We start from the raw sequence: 23,484 nt of genomic DNA, 5'->3' as shown, positions 1-23,484 counted from the left end.
AAAGTCCCACCCCTTTTCATCGTTTTCGACTAAATCAATATTCACAGTTGGAAAGGCTAACACATCTAAAAATCGATGCCAAGTAAACATTTCGACCACGACGATCAATGATTTGGCTTCTTTAATCCTTTAGATTTCAATGTGTTGTACATTACTCAGTGGTAAAGTGATAGTTAAAGTTCTTCGAGCATGACGACAAACGTAGGAGTAAAGATGACACTGCGCGCAGACTTGGTAAACAGACTGTGGCGCATTAGTTGACTCGCGCGCAAGCAACGCGAGAAACGTGCGTGGAGCGAGACAACAACAAACTAGGTAGTTTGACGAACGGATACATTGTGAATATCTCAATCTTTGGCAGAATTCCACTACATCCTCGTCCTCTTATCACAAGAATTTCTAAGTCCTAGTGAATTGCGATTGACTCAAGCCTACTTCCTGTTTTTCTATACCTATTGATTTCCCTCATTAAAAGCGCACTGTAATGCAACACGAACTAGTCACAACAAACGTAAGGCTACCACCTCTCAAAGCAGATATTTCAACTTAAGAACGAGAAGGAAACTATCAGAGTCAAAATCATAAGATTTCGGCCACAGAACCAAAGCTTCAAAATGTACTCCATAAAAAGTGAATTGTGGATTGCAAGGAACCCTTTTTGGCCGGCGACAAGAGCTCATTTTGACTGCCTATGTTTGTGCATGACGCACCAGCTAAATTAGCATGCTAACCCCAATTTCACAAGGAGCGCATGTCACTGGGACGTCTGAAGCACGTGGACGGCCTTTTTGGCAAAAGTGTAGACGACTCCGTTCATTATCACTGTTCTCAATCAAATGCAACATGGCTGAGCCGGATGAGCCTTCCAATGATTTCGTCGAGTTTGTGATTGTAAAGAGAAGTTCTTCCTCTTCTTCTCCAGAAGCGATACTATTGTATGAATCAACAAACCGAAGTAAGTACATTGACTTATGTTTGTCGAATTTCAACCAAATATTTGACAGTTTCTCCGAGTACTAAGCTGAAAAACTACTTGCAGCATTTACGGCCCAAGCTGGATTCTTGGTTAGCGACTTAAGAGAGCACAATGGACGACATCTTTCAATCATAACTACCGCTGGAAACACTGTAGGAATCAAACGAGGAAAGCGAGGTAATGTTCTATGTGCTTTTTTTTCGTTGCATTTGTTGATAACCACGTCTTGGAAAACATTGCTTCTCGTCTTTTAAAGGAGACGTTCATAGAAGATACACGATTGAAAACTATGGCTTCCAACTCGCTGTCACTAGAACGTATTTGCCGAATTCCTCGGTAAGCCTAGTTATCATTTATCAATTTTCTTTCTATAATTTTGATACTGTCGTAAAACCCACAAATTCCTTAGACATTTATTCATTCGATTCATTAGATAGGTACCAAATTTATTTTTTTTATATTAATTATTATTTCTCACCCTACTTGTTAGAGCAAAAAATTACTTTGAATTACACCATAAACAGAATTTAGTGTTAGTAACACTATCAGTTACACAATCTTCTATTACATTAGCACCTCCACATCTGTTTTAAGTCTAAAATAGACTCCAATTTTTTTCTCTAGACCTAGGAAACTTTCTTGAGGCCGATCAAGTGAAGAGAATGCTCCTGTTAAGCATGTTTAGCCCAAGTAATTTGTTAAAAGAATGGCTACGAAATAAATTCCATGAATTGACTGAGTTTTTTCTTAAACAAGTTCCTCTGTGTGACTACATAAGATTCTGCAGTTTGATCTCGTAAATTTCCTCGAAAATGCCGAAGAATAATACGACCATCAATCAAAAGGTTTATATAAAATGCGCACGTACGTTTTCCTCGGAAAAGACTCGAAATACCTCGAACGACTTCAATTCCTCTTGAAGTACGAGAGATAAGAATCTACTTTCTCCTTACGTGTAGCTCCTCCCCATCATGAAAGGGTGGAATTGATTAGCATTCTTTGTCGATGAGTCAGGCGATGAGAGATAAACTCCATAAAATAAATAGTTTCTTTGGTTGAAAGCTAATGGTAAGCGCGGTACGAATGAACGATCAAACGCAAGGAAAAGAATATCACTAAGTACGAACACTGACCATACCTAAAAGTAAAATGCTCCTTTACCAAAAAAAAAAAAAATAGTAAGCGTGCTGAGCAAGCGACCAAATTTCTTTACGACAAAAGCTTTTGTAAGAGCACAATGTAAAAGATCACCGAGATTATGAATTTCTGCCCTTTTAGTTGTGCCAACCTTATGAAGACTATCATGAACTTTATCAGCTGCAGTACAACATTTCGTTCCTCTGCTACACTACACTGATAAACAATTAAAAAACGAAGTGCTGCTGTTCTGATATTCTTCACTGAACAAAGTGAGTCTCTTCTGCTTCAAGTGAAAAAAAACTAGACCAAAGAATAGCAGTAACACACCTTAAATTTCAAGCATCATTTCCAACCTCCATTTGCATTGACGTTATCAACTACAGTTCTTCCAAATATTACTCAACTAAGCCAACATTTTCAGTTACGCAACAAACAAGACAACTGTGCGGGAGATTTCGGTGTCCTTTGATACAACACTGGCCATTCAATTTTGACGTTTTTTGTTTGTGATTTGTGATTGGTGTAGTCGTGACATTAAATTGACAGCTCAACGAACGACCGAAATACTATGAGAAGTCTTCCCAGAAGTCTCCAGAATTTTGGTTTTTGACTGAACATCTCATAAAATTACACGCACAACAATAGAGCTGTTAAAATCAGGGACTGAGTCGTTCGTTTACTCGACACGGAGGAAAACAATAAGGTCAGGAAATCAAAACTGAAGACGAACGTCTATCCTAGCAATTGCTATTGTACGCAGACTATAGTATAGTACTCTATAAAAGAGAGATTACGTAACTTTACGTGGGTGATTGCAAATATACAGACTAGAAGTTTATTTATCTTGCTTTATGTATCTTAAAGGTTTTTAAATCTCATATTACCAATTGGCATTGGCAGTTGATTGTGATGTTCTAGAAACGACAAGAATATCGTAGAATGAATATTCGGAAATCGTTTTTGCAAGCATAATATTCCCCTGCATGGTTAAAATATCTCTTTTAAACATTTTAAACTGCATTGCAGGACAGGTAAACAGATGTATAAGTAAATCAGCTGGCTTATCACCCAAATTAAACCAAAAATAATGAAAATTTTATTTGATCCAATAATTATGCCCAACTCCTTGTTAAAACGCACTCAAGGAAACCCTGTTCAAAGTCTAAGGGTTGATTTTCCCTGTCATTAGGCTGACTAAAAGATGGTTGAGGCTCCATTCTGATCACTAGGTGATCGAGTCTTCTAGAACATCCTAATGTAACAGCACAACCCAGACCAGAAAAAACGTGTCAAACATCTTCAGTGTCTTGAAGAGTAACACATACATCTATTGCATTTACTCCTTTAGGGACTCAAGTTATGTCAAAAACTTTTAGCACTTTGTGAAGTCTCTCCAACAGAACCAACAGAACAGCTATGAACGGTCAACAAAGTTTTGGTTTTTATGTAGGGACGTAAAAGTTAGGATCACTTTGTACAGCAAACTACTGCTGCCCAGAAGCTTTCATTTGAATGTTCACACTCCAAAGTTTCATTGACAAGCTCTTAATTAGAGCCACCTTGTGCAGCATAAGAGAAAGTACTACATGAGAGTATTGATCAGTAGTTTTCATTTCAATAGTCACACAACAGGATTTTATCTTCAGAACTCAAAGGTATAACCACTTTGCAAAATAGAATGAGGAGGAAACCACATGAAAGTATTTCTCTGTAGCTCTCATTTCGGCTGACACTTACAAGAGTTTTTGATTGTCACTTGCTGGAGTTTTGTCCCCAGACTAAAAAAGATCTTGCCTTGCAGATCATGATTAGCAGTACCATAAGAAAGTTTTACTCCGTCTTTTGACACAAGCTCCCAAAGGCAGAGAGGAAATAATTTGTTAACACTCTTCAAAAAGACTTGAAGTACAGGATGAGGTTTAAAATAAAATTGGAAAGAGACCGATGCACATCACACAGAAACGAAATTAGGGAAAAACCCAGAAACCACATTAACAATGATAGCATTATAGTTGTAGCTCGAGATGACAATGGAATCTATTGGGATTCTCCCATTGTAAAGGGTTTTTCTTTTGATTGGCAAGGGAAGGAAAAATAGCATCTAGCTCATGCAAAAATACCCCAACGCTTGCAGCTTTGCAGATTTCGAACTCACAACCTTAATAAATAGTAACAGAGAAATCGCCAAGCAGTCAAACACACTCCCAGGGATACACAGACAATTTCGGAGGTGGAGCTACACCAGGCGAAAACATCATGGAAAATGCATCGAATGAAAAACCAGCACAGATTCCAGGAGCCAGCGAAGGTCGGAAATCAACGCCTTATCAGCGGATAGTGATAGCCTGCCCTGAAAATCACATTATCGTAGTGAAGAGATTTTCGAACGGAGGTAGGAATATTCTTGAGCTAAGTGTGAAGGATACAATGACTCCACACTCAATGGTTCATTTGTTTCTGTTACAGAAGTTAAAGTCGAAGGAGGACGACTGGTCGCTGTTGAAGACAAGAAAGGCCGCTAGATGAGAGGTTTGTTTATATGGTTCCGTTATTTGTCTCGGAATAAATAAAATTGAAAGTAAACAAAGTGGACAATCCATGCACAAATTATTCAAGCAAATGAACTCATTTGGAGATAGTTCCCAATCATTTCTTGAATTAATGTGCTAGTTTCTGATGCGGTGAAACTTAGAAATGAGACGAAATAGAGACGAAAGAAACAGAGTTGACGAGATAACTGCATTTGCAAGGGAATACGATGACAGGGTAATTAGCGGGCGTTGGTACGCACGGCGAAGATTAAGTGACAGAAATGCATGAACGTCCCAAAGCCAAGATAAGTAAGCGGAAACTATTAATGAACAGAATGGCAGATACAAAATTCAACCCGACGTGACTGACCAATAATCGATTTCTCCTAAATTTATTCCCACAAATCAAAGAAAGAAGAGAGCTGTGTAGAATACAGAGAATTATCATAGCTTTCGTGCTGCTTATCAAGTAGTATCTTTTGTTTTCATGCTACACTAAGTCCTCAAAACAAATTTTGATGAAAAGTATGGCATTCAGTAAGGAGAACTCGTATCGATATGTCCAAGAAGAGCACTGTAGAGGATTTTGCTACCAGAAGCTTTGGCCTAAATTTCTTTAACCTTTCATTTGAAATCCATGCCCCTCTCTACACCCTCAACTGTCCTTGTCACATTTTGATTTATCATTACCCAGTAATATTTTGTTATTCCACAAATTCGATTTGATGCATAGGGGATTTGCTTTACGTTTAAGGTAATTTAAAACGTCCCCGAAAAAAAGATACTGAAAATATTGAGACCCTACGAGCTAAGTAAAGATTGCAAAGTCATTATTGAGCCTCAACTACTAATACATGAACTGCGCTTCCAGTATCTACAGTCTGCGAGATCAGTCTGTTATAGGCGTAAGCACCTGATATTTTAGGAGTAGAACAGATGAGTTTATGAATTTTCCGCACCATTTTGAACAGGATAAAACACACAAAGGACACACTATCAAAGCTTAGAACACGCAATGGGAAGACTTGCTAAAAAAGTCAGTTAAAACTACGGTGTTTAACAAGTAAAAGTGATGTTACGAACAAATTTTGAGAAATGTAAATTTCTGCGAAGGGGCGTTAATGTTGTCTCTAGTTTTCCAAAAATTATCGCTGTAATTTTCCCACAATTTCGGGTCTAACCTTACACCTGTAAGGCAACCGGTAACAAATTCTCCGTAGGGTATTTTGCGAATTGTTTCCAGTCTTTTTAGAGAATAAGTCTGATCTGTTTTTCTGTGATAAATCTATCTCTACTCTCTCTCTCTCTATGGAAGCTCGAACTTTCGAAGAATTAACAGCTTAGAAAATTCAGAACATACCTTCAAGAAGCAATTTCGTCAACAAAAATTGGCTCGAGGGAGCACGAAGTTTGTGTGGTCAAAGGGTCTGCCTGTCTGCTCAAAGTAATTCTACAGACTAAAAAAAGCCCCGTTGATTGCTGCATTCCGAAGATGTGTGGTGAAATCAAGATAACATAAATCTTGATAAAATAACAAAAGGCAATTAAAAACAGCATTAATCAGTGTCCTAATACAACTTAATGGCTTTGGTTAGCTTGGGAACTTTAGGAAAGCTTTGCTTACTTTTAGTAAATTTTGTTTGTTTGTTTATTTTGTACCTCGACCAACAGACTGGAGATTATTAGGACTACAAAACATAATTCTACGTTGCTGGTAACTACACACATTCGATGAGACAACAAAGGCCCTTTGTGGGCGAATTATGAGCCATAGGCTAGCTAATGAGTTTTCTCAAACTAATAAGTTCATCGAAAAAATCGTTGACACCCAGTCTTCATTCGCCTCTCAAAATGCTAGTATTTCATTGGGTGAGACACGTGCGTTAAGAGCTTTTTCCACCTCTTGGAAACTTTTTTGAAAAATTGATCGATGAAGTCACTTAAACATCAACTGATCTTTTCTTCAAAAGCGCTTCGAACCATTTGAATTTCTCGTTCATTCTTTATTGGTCCCTACACTTGTTTCATGTTGATGTGTCGAAATATTTACTTGAGTATGGTTTTCCAGGGTTTTGTTTACGTTCTTTAATCGTAGTTTTCATGTTTATAATATTGCGGTTTTCACAGATAAATTTACTAAGACAGCGTGAACAATTTTTATCCTCTCATTTATTCCTTTGGCCAAAAGTAACTTTGAATTCCTCGTATTTACTCTCTATTACTACTTGGAATTGCTTCCAGAAACCCAATGGGTTCCTGGTATCAAATTTAAGGAAAAGATAAATGAATGTTTATGCGAAAGACCTTTTGAGAAGGGTAATGCTGTTGTGGTTGGGCGCAGAGGGGAGAGGGTGTGTTTTGAACTAACCTTTTTGAGGGGGAGAGGAGGATGTACAAGGATGGCACTTTCTACGTCAAACCTGAAATGTTGAAAACTAGTGCGATATTTCCTTTTAAATACATGAAGAACTCCGTTTCACGTACTTTTTGTTTGGAGTGAAGTTACTTATCGTTGCTTGTAGAAAAAGGCTCTTAAATTTAGACAGTGTTATTTCAAACAGGCGAATGAATATCCCAATTTAAGACTGGATAGTTTGAACGTTTGAAAGTATAAAGTGAGGCTTTATCTTGATGAAGACTATTTTATCATTGACCTCGTATTGAACCCCAGTGATAGATTTCAGTCATCACCCGCTCAACTTCGTCAACATGGACTTGGAGTACCCCCGATGGGGACAATGCACTTGTTATTTCACTGTGCCTCTCCCCGCCCAGGAGAATAAGAGAGAACCAGAATATTGTCAAACAGCCTAACAAAATGCTCAAGGGAGAGGGGGGGGAGGGGTAGAGAAAATTGTTTCATGATTTCCTCAAGGTAATATCAGCTTTTCCATTTCTCTCTAGGGGTAGGGGGACAGGGGGATAGGAACAGTCTCTTGCCATTCCATATCTGGGAAAAGGAATCATGTGTCAGCTTCAAAGGACAACTAAATCACGAAACTAATTTAAACCTCGTTTGCGCTTACAACATTTGAGTTCAATTATCAATTCTCCATACTGGATGCCATACATGTCTTTACCTTTTACTTCTGAGATTTTGGTACTTCATCAATTTATCCTGTTGTTGATAATTTCCTTTTACCTCAGTTGATTGTTCAAAAATTTACTACCAATGCGATGAGAAATCAACTGTTGATCTTTTTCAGCTAGGGAAAGTTAAATATCTTGCTTGCATAACTCATAGAGTAAACAAGTTCAAACAAATATTTCAAGGATTTTTTCTGACAAAGTTTTCAAGCCTCATGTGGCAAACCCTTTTTCTATTTTGTTTTTAAGACAAGAGGATGTTTTTATAAGACTACAGAATTCAGTGTAGCTCAATTTGCTATCATCAGGTGTCACTTTTTATGGAGTACTACATGAAGATAACTTCATTGGAAATGGAAAACATGGCGATTGTGAGAAGAATATAAAAGCATTTGATATTTGCTCCCCTGATCAGTAACACTGTTGTCAAATAGAATACATTCCACTGAGACATGGAGTAAAAAATCCCATGGAATATCTAAACACTACACAGCTGTAACATGAATAGAAATAAGGAAAGGTGTGACTTCTTTAAGATTTGACTTTTGAGTGAGACCAAGAAAGGAGAACTGTTTGTAGACTTGACACCTACTGACTGTGAACACCAACAGAGTAGGGAGCATTTCATTGATGTACATGGACATCTTTGAGACAAACATTTAGATCAATGTTGTTTAAGATAACCAATAGAAAAAGGAACAGAGTAGGAAGCATTTCACTGATATACATGGACATCTTTGAGATAAACATTTAGATCAATATTGTTTAAGATAACCAATAGAAAAAGGAACAGAGTAGGAAGCATTTCACTGATGTACATGGACATCTTTGAGATAGACATTTAGATCAATGTTGTTCAAGATAGGCAAAAGAAAATAAGATAGGCAAAAGAAAAAGGAACTAACTTTGTGAGACACACTGCTCAACACCATTCGCCATCAGTGAGACTTTCTCTTCACTTTGCACAAAACCTCATTCCTGAGTTCAAAGGCAATAACCTGCATGCTGCCCCAAGTAACTTCAAAACATCACTCACACCTCAAAAATAACTCACCAGTGACTGAACATTATCATTGAGCCTGTACTTGTCCAATAGCTACATATGTGTATCACACCAATTAGCATACATTTTCCCATGTTCAAGCCACTGTTATGGCAATGTGTTGTACTACTTGGACACATTTATTCTCAAGCAACTAACACCTGATCCAAAGCAAAGTACCAACATACAACTTTACCACTGTATTTATCCATAAGCTCTGATAACAAAGAGCTAAAAGTAATATTCTAATTAATTCGTCATCTTTCTGTGCAATGAAAAGATATTTTTCTGTATATATTGTAATCACTCCTTGCATAAGTCTAACATAAATGTCATTCAATTAACACAAAGACTAAATATCAATTAATTCAAGGTATATATAAAATTACATGAACAATTCCTGAATGGAGAAAGCTAGACTGAATCAGCTACATGTATGTAAGTGAAAGCTCCAGAAAATGCAATAATAATATCAGCAGGATAGAATGTTATTCTTATTAACATTACTGCACTACAATTCTAAACATTTACTATAATTGAATAAAAACATTCATGCTTCAATTCATGGATAAAAACTTGAATTAAGCAGCTACCTTTTTTATCAATCTCATTTCTAATACAAACATGGCCAGTATTTCTGTGAGAAGTAAGAATTTGTATAACAATCAAGAAAAGTTAGTTGGTGATTATTTCCTTTATTCTCCTAACCTCAATGTGTGATTCAGGGATGATATTATAAGGAGAATTTAGATGCTAGTTGTTGAAAAGGTTGAGGGTGACAGCTTACTCTTTTAAAGAATCTCACCTTACAAATTCAAGTCGGTTTTATTCCAGATTCTATGTGCGGTGTATCTTTCTTCTCCTATGTATCTCTCCTCAGGTGTAAATAGAAAGGAGAGCTTTACATCAGTGTCATCTCAAATGCAATCTGTAAGATTTACAAGAAAATCAGCAAGATTTCTGTTTACTGACAACAACAGAGTAAATCATTCATTAGTACTGAATGTTTTAAATTAAGCATTGTGTAATAATAAGGTTATTATGAAATATATCCCTCAGTGTGACTGGCCAGTGAGAAAGCAAACGAATTCGAAGACGTTTTCACTGGTATCCTGAGGTTACAATATAATACAAATCAGAGACCAGAAGTGAGTAAGTATTTCCATCGGAAATACGTTTAGGAGCGTTAGGCTTTTCAGTTCCAAAAACGTACCTGAAAATCGTTTTACTTCACGTTTTACTTTTTACAGCTACTGGATAACTGGACCGACGCACATTAACATTAATATTTCAAGGTAATTTGACTGTTTGACGCAATTTTATCGGATTAATATCAGTATCTGGGCAACTACCCACTTACGCCTCCCCTGACCCAACATTAACCCTAACTTGTTATCAATTGACTATTGTTGGGTAAGGGGAGGGGTAGGTGGGCACTTGCCCAGAGACTGATTTTGATCCATTTTATTTATAATTCAGTGTGTTTGCGTGTGTGCACATCATAGCGCGTAACGCACCACAAAACTGACTCAGCGAATACTCTTATCATAGGTAAACACACCTTCCATAAAATAATCATTCCACAAAACATCCAGCGTTATAACAGGTAGAATGTATACTACAACATCATTCGCAGAAAGACAAGTAGCTCAGATCATTATAAATACATACTATCTGCACTTTGACAACGAAAATGTACTTCATCCAAAAACATAGAGTTAGTATCGCTTTCAAACCGATTATTTGTATTGTCACAGACTACACACCGACGATGAAATAGCTACCATATCCGCGGATGTCGATGAGCCGGATCAGTAGTTAAACAAAATGTGCACTTATTCGGCTCAGATGGCGTTGCAATAAATAACTTGAGCTACTCACTTATCAGAACACCAGTGTATTAATGTTTTTTTAAAAATGAAAAGCTTGGAGTCAAAATTTTCCTTTCTAAATTATGATTTGGTCTCACGAAATGAACGGATGTCATTAATAACTCAACGTGATGGAATATTAATTTCAGTACCCATCATTTCACCTCAGTTGTCCTACATTCAAATTTTTGGCGGGTTGTTTACGAGTAAATAAACCAAATTAATATACAAGGAATAATTTGCGTCAAACCACATTAACCCTGGTCATCCGGGTGTTTCTGCGTAACAAGAATCATGATCTCCACGTAACTTGAAAGCTCGCATTTCATTGGTGCGTACCAATGTGCTTACTTCCCAAAGCGATAGCCATCGTGACTTCGTCGTCACTACCGAAAGAAAATTACTCTCGGTTCCTTGGATATTTTTGACGAGTTAAGATCATATAAATAACTATCAATAAGAACCAATATGTCAGGCTATACAAATCAGGAACCGGTCGATAAGTACATCGAGAAAGTTCGCGTTGGGAGGAGGTTCGTTCAAGAACACGACGTAATTCTATCTTACATCAACCCAGGTGTAGGACGAGGAGGTGAATATAATCTGTTTTATGAGATTTGGTCAGTCTCTAGGATCATCTTAACATGTCTCTAACTCCTGTTTGCTTAATTCTTACAGATTTCCAAGTCAGTCCTGGTACAATAAGTGAGGTTCCATCATCATCAGGTCGCAGATTAACAATTGAGTACTACATAGGGAATGACTTCAAAAGTTTTGAGATTACTCGCAATCAAGGAGGAGGTTCGTATCATTCGAGTTTTACCTCTTTTCTTAGGTAAATCATAACTGAAGAATATCAATCAAATCTAACCTCTTGCCGTTCATTTCGAAGGATATACACTGCATTCTCCAGGTTACTGGAAGGAGGAGTTAGGATGCAATCCCTGACTAATAGAGAAGGTAAGGCACTTCTGGAGTAATTCCTTCTCGCGCAAGCAGCAGCAAAGAAAACCGATTTTAGATCTTCAGGAATCCGTTTATAAATGCATCTCTCCATGCTTAAGAATTGTCTGATTTGCTAGAAAACTTTCACATCCAAATACTTGAAAATCGCAGCTATTTCGTGTGACATCAAACACGTGCTGTGATACTTTTTCGAGAGAAACTTTCAGTAACTGGTGTTTCTTTTCGGATTTCAGACTGATGAAAGCCAGCATTTTATTTCACAACGCTAATTTTACGGGAGATCGTAATATATCAAGTACTGTCGACGATGGAGAATCAGTATCTTTGTGATTTTTTCTTCACACGGAAATAGCCGCCATGTTGATTTGCACAATCATTTTGAAAGAATCCTTGTTACTTAATTCACATCTGCTGAAAATAACCTCTTAACGGGGACACATGTAAGCAAAAGAGAGATAGACTATGCTTTTGCTTATCTTGGTTAGTTTTCTAATACATTTCTATCCGTTCAACGTCTTTTAATGGATATTAATTTCACTTGAAGCGCGCGAACAACTCAGCTTTGATACAACTCGCTCTAAAGGCACTCATTAAGCAGCAAGTTACCGAACTAGTCTGTTTGCATATTAATACATAGCAAGCAAGTTTATTAGAGAATTGGAGAGCTCAAATAAAATTCATTCTACATGGTGAATTGTGAAAGTTATTTATGTTTTGTATGGAGAAACCGGAAACCGTTAACAGTAACTGAACTCGGCGCTTTTTGCATGAGATATTTATAACCGCCCTACACACGCATTGAATCACATCAGAGACTGAGTCGTTCGTTTACTCGACAGGGAGGAAAACAATAAGGTTAGAAAATCAAAACTTAAGACGGACGTCTATCCTTGTAATTGCTATTACACGCAGACTATTTCGAACTGGTTTCTAAAAGATAGATTACGTAGCTCCACGTTGGTGATTGCAAATACACAGACTAGAAGTTTATTTATCTTGCTTTATGTATCTTAAAGGTTTTTAAAACTCATATTGCCAATTGGCATTGGTAGTTGATTGTGATGTTCTACAAACGACAAGAATATCCTTGAATGAATATTCGGGAATCGTTTTTACAAGCATAATATTCCCCTGCATGGTTAAAATGTCCCTTTTAAACTTTTGAAACTGTATTGCAGGACAGTTAAACAGATGCAAAGGTAAATAAGCTGGCTTATCACCCAAGTTAAACAAAAAAATTATGAAAATTTTATTTGATCCAATAATTATGCCCAAGTCCTTATTAAAACGCATTCAAGGAAGCTTTGTTCAAAGTCTCAAGGTTGATTTTCCCTGTCATTAGGCTGACTAAAAGATGGTTAAGGCTCCATTCTGATCACTAAGTGATCGAGTCTTCTAGAACATCCTAATGTAACAGCACAACCCAGACCGGAAAAAACGTGTCAAAAATCTTCTTGGATTTCAGTGTCTTGAAGAGTAACAGGCATTTAATTGTGCCAGCAGCAAGTCAGCCACCACATACACATCTATTGTGTATACTCCTTCAGGGATACAACATATGTCAAAGAACTTTTAGCAATCTGTGAAGTCTCTCCAACAGAACCAACAGAAAAGCTATGAACGGTCAACAAAGTTTCGATTTTTATGTATGGACGTAAAAGTTAGGATCACTTTGTACAGCAAACTACTGCTGCTCAGAAGCTTTCATTTGGATGTTTACACTTCAAAGTTTCAGAGAGTATTGATCAGTAGTTTTCATTTGAATAGCCACACAACAGGGTTTTATCCTCAGAACTCAAAGGTATAACGACTTTGCAAAATAGAATGAAGAAAAAACCTCATGAAAATACTTCTTAGTAGCTCTCATTTAGGCGGACACTTATTAGAGTTTTTAATTGTTACTTATTAGAGCTATGTCCTCAGACTAAAAAAGATCTTGCCTTGCAGATCATGATTAGCAGTACCAAAAGAACGTTTTGTTCCATCTTTTGACACAAGCTCCCAAAGGCAGAGAGGATATAATTTTTTAACACTCTTTAGAAAGACTTTGAGTACAGACTGAGGTTTAAAATAAAATTGGAAAGGGACAAAAGTAAATCACACAGAAACGAAATTAGGGAAAAACCCAGAAACCATATTAACAAAAAAAGCATTACAGTTGTACTTCGAGATGACAATGCAATCTATTGGGATTCTCCCATTGTAAAGGGGTTTCTTTTATTCGAAAGGAAAGGAAAAATAGCACTTAGCTCATGCAAAAATACCCCAACGCTTGAGAATTTCATACTCACAACTTTAATAAATAGTAACAGAGATATCACCAGGCAATCAAACGCACTCACAGAGATACACAGACCATTTCGGTGGCGGTGCTACACCAAGCGAAAGATCATGGAAAATGCATCGAATGAGAAATCAGCACAGAGTTCAGGAGCCAGCGAAGGTCGGAAATCAACGCCTTATCAGCGAATAGTGATCGCCTGCCCTGAAAATCACATTATCGTAGTGAAGAGATTTCCGAACGGAGGTAAGGAGATAATTACGCTGAGTGTTAAGGATTCGATGACTCCACACTCAATGGTTTGTTTGTTTTTGTTACAGAAGTTAGAGTCGAAGGAGGACGACTGGTCGCTGTTGAAGACAAGAAAGGCCGCTAGATGAGAGGTTTGTTTATGTAGTTCCGTTGTTTCCCTCGGAATATATAAAATTGAAAGTAAACAAAGTGGACAATCCATGCACAAATTATTCAAGCATATGAACTCATTTGGAGATAGTTCCCAATCATTTCTTGAATTAATGCGCTAGTTTCTGATGCGGTGAGAATTAGACACGAGACGAAATAGAGACGAAAGAAACAGAGTAGACGAGATAACTGCATTTGCAAGGAAATACGATGACAGGGCAATTAGCAGGCGAGAAAAACCAATAACCTTTGCAAATGTGTAGGTATGCATAGGGAAGATAAAGTGACAGAAATGTATGAACGTCTCCAGAACCAAGATAAGTAAGCGGAAACTATTAATGAACAGAATGGCAGATACAAAATATAACCCAGCGTGAAAGCAGTTAAGGTAGCGTGACTGACCAATACTCGATTTCTCCAAAATTTATTTCCACAAATCAAGGAAAGCAGAAAGCTGTGAACAATACAGAGAATTATCATAGCTTTCGTGCTGTTTATCAAGTAGTATCTTTTGTTTTCATGCTACACTAAGTCCTCAAAACAAATTTTTACGAAAAGTATGGCATTCAGTAAGGAGAACTCAAATATCTGTATGTCAAAAAGAGCACCGTCAAGGATTTTCCAACCAGAAGCTTTGGCCTAAATTTATTTAGCCTTTCATTTGAAATCCATGCCCCTTCTCTACATCCTCGACTGTACTTGTCACATTTTGATTTATCATTACCCAGTATTATTTTGGTATTCTACCAATTTTATTTGATGCATAGTGGATTTTCTTTACGCTTAAGGTAATTTAAAACGTCCCCGAAAAAACATATACTAAAAATATTGTGAGCCTTTGAGCTAAGGAAAGAGTTCAAAGTCATTATTGAGCCCCAACTACTAAAACTACGCTTCCAGTATCTAGAGTTTCCGAGATCAATCTGTTGTAGGCGTAAGCACCTGATATTTAAGGAGTAGAACAGATCAGCTTAGGAATTTTTCGCACCATTTTGAACAGGATGAAACATACAAAGGACACACTCTCAAAGCTTAGAACACACAATGGATAGACTCACTAGAAAAGTCAGTTAGAACTACGATGTTTTACCAAGTAAAAGAGAAGTTACGAACAAATTTTGAGGAAGTAAATTTCGGAGAAGGGGCGTTAATGGTGTCTCTAGTTTTCCAAAAATTAATGCTGTAATTTTCCCACGATTTCAGGCCTAACCTTACTCCTGTAAGGCAACCGGTACCAAATTCTCCTCACGGTTTTTCTCGAGTTGTTTCCACTCTTTTTAGAGAATAAGTCTGATCTGTTTTGCTTTAATAAATCTTTCTCTCCTCTCTCTTTCCATGGAAACTCAAATTTACTAAGAATTAACGGCTTAAGAAATTTACAACATACCTTCCTGCAGAATTTCGTCAACTTCCAGTTTTATAAAGAACATAAATTGGCTTGAGGGAGCCCGAAGTTTGTGTGGTCAAAGGGTCTGCCTATCTCCTCAAAGTAATTCTCTGCTCAAAGTAATTCTTCAGACCAACAAAAGCCCCGTTGACTACAGAAACGCGAATGAGGCATTCCGAAGATGTGTGGTCAAAGCAAGATAGCATAAATCTGGTTAAAATAACAAAAGGCAATTAAAAACCGCATTAATTAGTGTCCCGTGACAACTTAATGGCTTCGGTTAGCTAGGGAACTTTAGGAAAGCTTTGCTTACTTTTAGCAAATGTTTGTTTGTTTCGGTTATTTTTTATCTGGACCTACAGACTAGAGATTATTAAGACTACGAAACATAATTCTAAGTTGCTGGTAACTGCACACATTCGATGACACAACAAAGGCCCTTTGTGGGCAAATTATGAGCCATAGGCTAGCTAATGAGTTTTTACAATCTGATAAGTTCACTGAAAAAGTCGTTGACACCCAGGCTCCATTCGCTTCTCGAAATGCTTGTATTTCATTGGGTGAGACACGTGCGTTAAGAGCTTTTTCCACCTCTTGGAAACTTTTTTATCGATAGTGTCACCTACACATCAAATGATCTTTTCTTCAAAAGCGCTTCAAAACATTTGAATTTTTCGTTCATTCCAGAGCCAGTGCTCACAATTAACTGTTGTCAAATTGTTGTCATTGATCTCTACACTTGTTTCATGTTGATGTGTCGAACTATTTACTCTTGTAAGATTTTCCAGGGTTTTTGCTTAATTGTAGTTTTTATGTTAAAATTATTGCGGTTTTCACAGATAAATTTAATAAGACAGCGTAAACAATTTTTCCCACTCATTTATTCCTTTGGCCAAAAGTAACTTTGAATTGCTCGTATTTACTCTCTATTACTACTAGGAATTGCTTCCAGAAACTTCATGGGTTCCCTGGTATCAAATTTAAGGAAAAGATAAATGAATGTTTATGCGAAAGACCTTTTGAGAAGGGTAATGCTGTTGTGGTTGGGCGCAAGTGGGGAGGGGAGGGGTGTTGTGTTTTGAATTTCATCTTTTTGAGGGGGAGAGGGGGTTGCTCTAGGATGGCACTTTTCAGGTTAAACCTGAAATGTTAAAAACTAGTGCGACATGTCCTTTTAAATACATGATGTACTCCGTTTTATTTACTTTTTGTTTGGAGTAAAGTTACTAATCGTTGTTTGCGGAAAAAGGCTACTAAATTTAGACAGTGTTTTTTCAAACAGTAGAATGAATATCCCAATTTAAGACGGTATAGTTTGGAAGTTTGCAAGTTGAAAGTGAGGCTTCATCTTGATTATAAGTATCTCATTACTGATCTCGTATTTAACCCCAGAGGTAGATTTTAGTCGTAACCCGCTAAACTCCGTCAACATGAACTAGGGGTACCTCCGATGGGGACAATGCACTTGTTATTCTTGCTGTGCCTCTCCCCACCCAGGAGAATAGGAGAGAACCAGTTAATTGTCAAAACAGCCCAACAAATTGCTCACTGGTGGGGGGGGATGGGAAAAGAAAGTTGTTTCATGATGGCTTCAAGTACTATTATCTTTTCCATTTCCCTCGCGGGGGGGTAGAAAAGAAAATTGTTTCACGATGTCTTCAAGGAGTGTCATCGTAGTGCTCTGGGGGGGGGGGGAGGGGGATAGGAACAGTCTCTTGCTATTCATATCTAGGCGAAGGAATCATGTGTCAGCTTCAAAGGACACCTAAATCACAAGCCTAATTTGAACCTCGTTTGCGGTTAAAACATTTAAGTCTAATTATCAATTCTCCCTACTGGATGCCATACATATCTTTACCTTTTACTTCTGAGATTTTGGTGCTTCATCAATTTATCCTGTTGTTAATATCTTTTCACCTCAGTTGACTGTTCAATAGTTTACTACCAATACGATGAGAAATCAACTGTTGATCTTTTTTCAATAAGAAAAGTTAAATATCTCGCTTGTGTACGTCAAAGAGTAAACAAAGTTCAAACAAGAATTTAAAGGATATTTTTAAAACTTACATATAGCAAACCCTTTTTTTTGTTTCTAACACTAGAGCATGTTTTCATAAGACTGCAGAATTCAGTGTAACTCAATTTTCTATCATCAGGTGTCACTTTTTATGGAGTACTACATGAAGACAACTTCATTGGAAATGGAAAACATGGCGATTATGAGTAGAAGAGAAAAGCATTTGATATTTGCTCCCCTGATCAATAACACTGTTGACAAATAAAATACATTCCACAGAGACATAGAGTAAGACATCCCATGGAATATCCAAACACTACACAGCTGTAACATGAACAGAAATAAGGAAAGATGTGACTTTTTTAAGATTTGACTTTTGAGTGAGACCAAGAAAGCAGAACTGTTTGTTGACTTGACACGTACTGACTGTGAACACCAACACAGTAGGGAGCATTTCATAGATTACATGGACATCTTTGAGATTCAGATCAATGTTGTTAAAGATTGGCAAAAAAAAAATAAGATAGGCAAAAGAAAAGGGAACTAACTTTGTCAGACACACTGTTCAACACCATTTGCCATCAGTGAGACTTTTTCTTCACTTTGCACAAAACCTCATTCCTCAGTTCAAATGACCATAGCTTGCATGCAGTTCGGAGTAACTACAAAACATCACTGACCCCTCAAAAATAACTCACCAGTGACTGAACACTATCATTGAGCCTGTACTTGTCCAATAGTTACACATGTGAATCACACCAATTAGCTTGCATTTTCCCATCTTCAAGCCACTTTTATGGCAGAGTGTTGTGCCACTCAAGCAACAAGCACCTGACCCAACACAAACTATTTACATACAACTTTACTACTATATTTACCCATATGCTACTGATAACAAAGAGCTTAAAGTAACATTTTAAGTAAGTAATTTTTTTATCTTTAATTGCATTTAAAATATATTTTTCTCTGTATATATTGTAATTACTCCTTGCATAAGTCTAACATAAATGTCATTCAATAAACACAAAGACTAAATAACAATTACTTTAATATATATGTTACATTACATGAACAATTCTTGAAAAGAAAAAGCTAGACTAAATCAGCTACATGTATGTATTCGAAAGCTCCAGATAGTGCAATAATAATAATAATATCAGCAGGATAGTCTGTTATTTGTATTAAAATTACTGCAATACAATTCTAATCATTTAGTATGATTGAATACAAACATTCATGTATCAATTCATGAGTAAAAACTTGTATTAAGCAGCTACCTTTTTTATGAATCTCATTTCCAATAAAAACATGGCCAGTATTTCTGTGAGGAGTGAGAATTTATATAACAATCAAGAAAAGTTAGTTGGTGATTATTTCCTTTACTCTCATAACCTCAATGTGTGATTAATGGGCGATATTATCAGGAGAATTTAGACGCTGATTGTTTATAGGGTTGAGGGAGGTAGCTTACTCCCTTAAAGAATCTCACCTTACAAATTCAAGTCAGTTTTCTTCCAGATTCTATGTGTGGTGTATCTGTCTTCTCCTCCTTATCTCTCCTCATGTGTAAATCAAATAAAAAGGAAAGCTTTACATCAATGTCATTTCAAATGCAATCTGTAAGATTTACAAGATAATCAACAATATTCATGTTTACTGACAACAGGGTAAACCATTTGATTAGCACTTAATGTTTTGCTGTCAGTTTTGAATTAAGCTTTGTGTAATATTTAAGTTCCTGTGAAACATATCCCTAAGTATAGCTGGTCAGTAAGAAAGCAAACAAGAAATATCTTGAAATTATTACAATATATAGCAAATCCAAAATTTAAATTGAGCCATTACAAAGGCATCATGGAGATAGCCTATCCATTGCAAGTGATGAGAATGTAGAGCTCAAAACCCAAAGGTCCCATATCAAATTCCCACTCAAAAAATAAATTGAATTTGTTTCTTGGTTGTCCTGAGTTTAACTCTTTCTCCATGCTCACCTTGTAAACAGCCAATTAGTTTGCCTACAGGCACTAACAGTTTTAACACACATGTTTGACTTAGCTAACTTGTTAACAGCTATCTGACTTGGTGTTTCAGTTTTCTGTAAGCTAAAATGACAGCTACTGAATAACCAGTGATTAAAATCAACCTCCTAAGATCAATCTTTTTGGAGAGTGAGATGAATTGGCTGTAATGATCCCCACCTCATAAATTCTACAAACAAGCCTTGACTATAAGTCCTCTCGGTCAAAGAGTCTCTATATGCACAAGGACAAAGCCTGTATGAAATGGTCACTATCCTCTCAGGAGACCTGACTACCTACAATATAGGAGTAGTCTAGTTTCACCATAGTGGGGAGGGGGGAACCTGTAACATAACCTCATCAGAGAGAGCAAGACCATCAAGGTGAACAATGCTAGGTTGACAAATAATGTTGCAAAGAATTCACAACAAAATTTTACTTTTTCAAATATGTGATTTGATCTCAGTATTTAAATTTGGGTGCTTCTTATTCAGCAAAGGAGACCTTGGAGTGTATGGCATAAATGCTCAATGGTCTTGTTTTTTTTTAAAGAGTTCTTGGTTCTCATCCACATGAATTTATGATCCTTTTTGCTCCATAGAAGGATTTAACAACTTAACTTGGAAAAAATTGAAATCTACAGATCTGGAGAACAGCCACAAAAGACATAGTAATAAATGTAAATCCCCTCTTTAGAAATATAGGTTGTTGGATTCTCTATGATTTTGCAAGTTGAGACCCTACAAATCTCTTCACTGAGTTAATATCATCATGATTAAAATCACCTGATCATTATTGGCCACCTCTTGATCATGATATATTGAAAGGAAGGTGAAAAAAAAGATCTTACCATCAAGGTTAACAAGATACTGAGCAATAACTAACTTTTCATGGCTAGAAAACCCTAAATTTGTAAATTATGTTTGAGTCTCAGTTGTAATTTTTAACCGGCGTGTTAATGATCAACCTTTCATTTTTCTTTCCCCTCTGATAGAGTGTTTCAAGAGCTTCAAGAATGATCTGTGGACCTTGTGCACGTGAAACGGTTTTGGAAGTCAGTGAATCACTCGAAGAAAGAAAGTACTGGATACTGTTAGCAAGTTTTAGGACTGAGTGTTTGTAAAAATAAAATAATTTCGCAGTAATGAAAGAGATTAATCGCTAAAAGGAATTAATCTTTTAGATTTTGTCGTTAAAGTCTTGTAAATCGAATGAACTGTCGGCTTTTTACATAAATGCGTCTTGCGTGCAAGAGGAAGGATCGCTCTCCATCAATAAAGCTTATCACTGTATGAAAAACAGGATTGGATTAACATTGTGAAACCGTATTACTTTACCTTGATAAACTAAGACACCAACATTTCAAATCCTTGCCTTTACCATGAATCCAGTCCCTGCCTTCGATGTCGAAGAATATCAAACCGCGCGGTTGATCTATATTACTGACGCTAAGATGTAGAAGCGCATTTGTCCAACAAACTCGACCCAGTTCACCTCGACAATTGCAGATAACAGATACTTACCCTTTCAGAATTTGCAACACTACCATCCGTTGAGAATTTATGCAAAAATGGTGCCCTCACACTTGAAATTTTTCACAGTAACACTCTCTTTGGATGCTTTGCAAACTTCGAGTTCTAATGTTAACATGAGTTTAAGTCTGGGATTTTTAGATAAGGATATGCTATCGACCTGAAATCAGAGCGTGAGTCAAGAGATTGTCCACAGTTTATATTATCTTAGCGTGAGTACAAGACTTGTGATTTGAAATGTTCACGATATTGAAAACCCATTGTTGCGTCTTAAGCTAACCATCAATTGCAAATGGGAAGCATAGAAACCTTTTAAAATCCGATTGATTCTTTGAAAGGCACTATTTCTTTGAGAGAAAAAGCCTCGCCATTGAAATTTTCTACGTGGAACAACTTTCCAATGGCTTCACTGGTATGACTGCGCAATAATTTGGGAAGCAGACTTATCTTCACATAAAACACAAGCTGCGCTTTTGAACAGGTTCAGAAGAAATCCTGTCCACAATTGCGATATGTCGTTGCGATAAGCCCTCATCAGCAACGCAACGGGACACGCGTTTCGTTTCCGAGGGAAGATTTGAGACATGTCAGGGAGAGGTTAGTCAGGGCTCTGAAATTTTTAATGGGATCCCTTCACTTTGATTGTTTAACTTTCTTGAAGAGCTTTCAGCGGTTTGCATAGCTCAAAAGGTAAAAAGGCAAAGTCTGTACTCGATACGAGCCTATTGGTCCACCCTTGGGAGAATATTCCGGTTTCCCTGTAGCAAGAAGCGACTAGGAGTATTACTAATTCCCCATACATGGGATGTCAGTCCATCCCAAGGTTACCCCCACCCGCATTTCATCGGGCTTCCCTGACAATTCACCGGTAACTATTTAAACTCCTGGGGGGAGAGAGGCACCGTGGGAGTAAAGCGTCTTGCCTAAGAGCACAACGCAATGACCCGGCCAGGTCTCGAACCCAGACCTCTCGCCCCGGAGTCCACTACACTGACTACAAGGCCACAAAGTCCCTCATAGTGTACATGCACATGTGCAGCTCAAGGCTTCCTATGTTCCCACAGATGAAGAAACGCTTGCGCAGAAACACAGTTAACGAGAACCTGCTCGCGGGCTCGCGGGCGCTTAACCTTGAAGACGATTGTGGTAGTACACTGTCAAAGAAACTTTTCAGCCGTACTTACCTAAAGGCGCTAGACACGAACCAAACAAATCCCTAAAACTTTTGAGAGGCCTGAGGAGCAATGGAACTGTAGGAAAATCCTGAGCTACTATAGGTGCAAGTTGAGAGTATCAAAAGTCATCGGCAAATTAAGTTTAAGGCACACGAGAGGCCACCAAGATAGGTAGGTTATGTCATATGTTTGGCCGTTACAGAAAAAAATGAAATAAAATTGCTTGCTATGATGGAAACCATTGTAAGCTGAAGAATAAGCACTTAGAACAGCGTAATTAACTGTAAAGTGTACATATGCTCAATATTCTCTAGTCATTGAGGAAGCAGTGGCTAATATTGAAAAGAGTTTAACACAGTTGGTTATTTCTGATAATTTCAGCCCAACTAAGTGTCAACAATGATTCAAGTTTGCTTTGGTTTAGTCTCGTCACGTTCTGTAATTGTTCCAGAAAACTCCCACCATCCTCTTCCCTAATCAGATGCAAAGCTTGAACCAATCTCGACTTGGTCGGTTTTCCCGCGCAAATTACCAATTGACTATGAGTCCTGATTGGCTACCTGTGATATGTTCATTTGTTCTTATTGGCCGCCCCAAGCACTTTGGATTTATCATGACGTCACAGAGTCCGGTGCGTCTTCTTGACTTATCCTTAATGTTACGTTTATTTACCCAAATTATGGAATTAGGAATGCTGAGTAGAATCCAATTAAGTCTGTTGTAAGAGTGATTAACAAAAATCGGACGACCAAAAAGGGATCACTTAAGGCATGAGATTATAGTCTCTTGCTTCCGAGTATGATAAAAGACAGAATTGGACGACAAGAAGTCCTGTTACAAATTAATCGACAATATGATTACATTTGAGAGACTCACAAGGCGAAAAAATTTATAATTTTTCTAGGAATGCATTGAATATTGAGCGACTTCTCATCAAGTCTGTGCCAATAGTTATCTGGGTTTTGTCTTATCTGGGTATAGTCTTGTCTATACTGCACATTTTGGACACTAGTGTCTGATTTTTTACACTAGTGTCCTATTTCCGATTTGGACACCAAT

General features: G+C 37.3%; 1 protein-coding gene and 1 long non-coding RNA gene across 12 annotated transcripts; both read left to right on the top strand.

The window, feature by feature from the left end:
- Positions 1-58: 58 nt before the first annotated feature.
- LOC113666217 (uncharacterized) lies at positions 59-21,017 on the top strand. Of its 11 annotated transcripts, none has more exons than XR_016187699.1 (7): positions 503-955; positions 1,040-1,153; positions 1,233-1,312; positions 3,465-4,508; positions 4,583-4,645; positions 10,027-10,071; positions 20,713-21,017. XR_016187699.1 is itself a non-coding variant. In XM_089209539.1 (6 exons), exons 1-4 carry the CDS (start codon positions 724-726, stop codon positions 4,640-4,642), a joined length of 486 nt encoding a protein of 161 aa, XP_089065665.1. In that variant the 5' UTR covers positions 503-723; the 3' UTR covers positions 4,643-4,645; positions 10,027-10,071; positions 20,713-21,017. The 11 variants fall into 11 exon arrangements, 7 of the variants coding, with proteins under 7 accessions (XP_089065668.1, XP_089065665.1, XP_089065667.1 ...); XR_016187701.1 differs by lacking the exons at positions 10,027-10,071; positions 20,713-21,017 and adding an exon at positions 8,043-8,520 and having other exon boundaries at positions 3,465-3,771; positions 3,918-4,508; XR_016187703.1 differs by lacking the exons at positions 10,027-10,071; positions 20,713-21,017 and adding an exon at positions 8,043-8,520 and having other exon boundaries at positions 499-955.
- Positions 13,236-19,018, top strand: LOC113666218 (uncharacterized). The gene is made up of 3 exons (XR_016187706.1): positions 13,236-14,140; positions 14,215-14,277; positions 17,840-19,018. It is a non-coding gene; the product is annotated as an uncharacterized LOC113666218 (long non-coding RNA).
- Positions 21,018-23,484: the final 2,467 nt, after the last annotated feature.

Source organism: Pocillopora damicornis, chromosome 6 (genome assembly GCF_964200805.1).
Source record: "Pocillopora damicornis chromosome 6, jaPocDami1.2, whole genome shotgun sequence".
NCBI lineage: Eukaryota > Metazoa > Cnidaria > Anthozoa > Scleractinia > Pocilloporidae > Pocillopora > Pocillopora damicornis.
Note: the sequence above shows the minus strand (reverse complement) of the source record. Positions and strands in the feature narration are given on the sequence as shown.

What these genes read in the sequence shown, in the direction of transcription:
- LOC113666217 (XM_089209538.1), top strand. Translation starts at nt 724, where the DNA reads ATGCTAACCCCAATTTCACAAGGAGCGCATGTCACTGGGACGTCTGAA. An exon ending in GTATGAATCAACAAACCGAA is followed by an intron (nt 956 to 1,039) that starts GTAAGTACATTG and finishes AACTACTTGCAG; the next exon opens with CATTTACGGCCCAAGCTGGA. An exon ending in AATCAAACGAGGAAAGCGAG is followed by an intron (nt 1,154 to 1,232) that starts GTAATGTTCTAT and finishes CGTCTTTTAAAG; the next exon opens with GAGACGTTCATAGAAGATAC.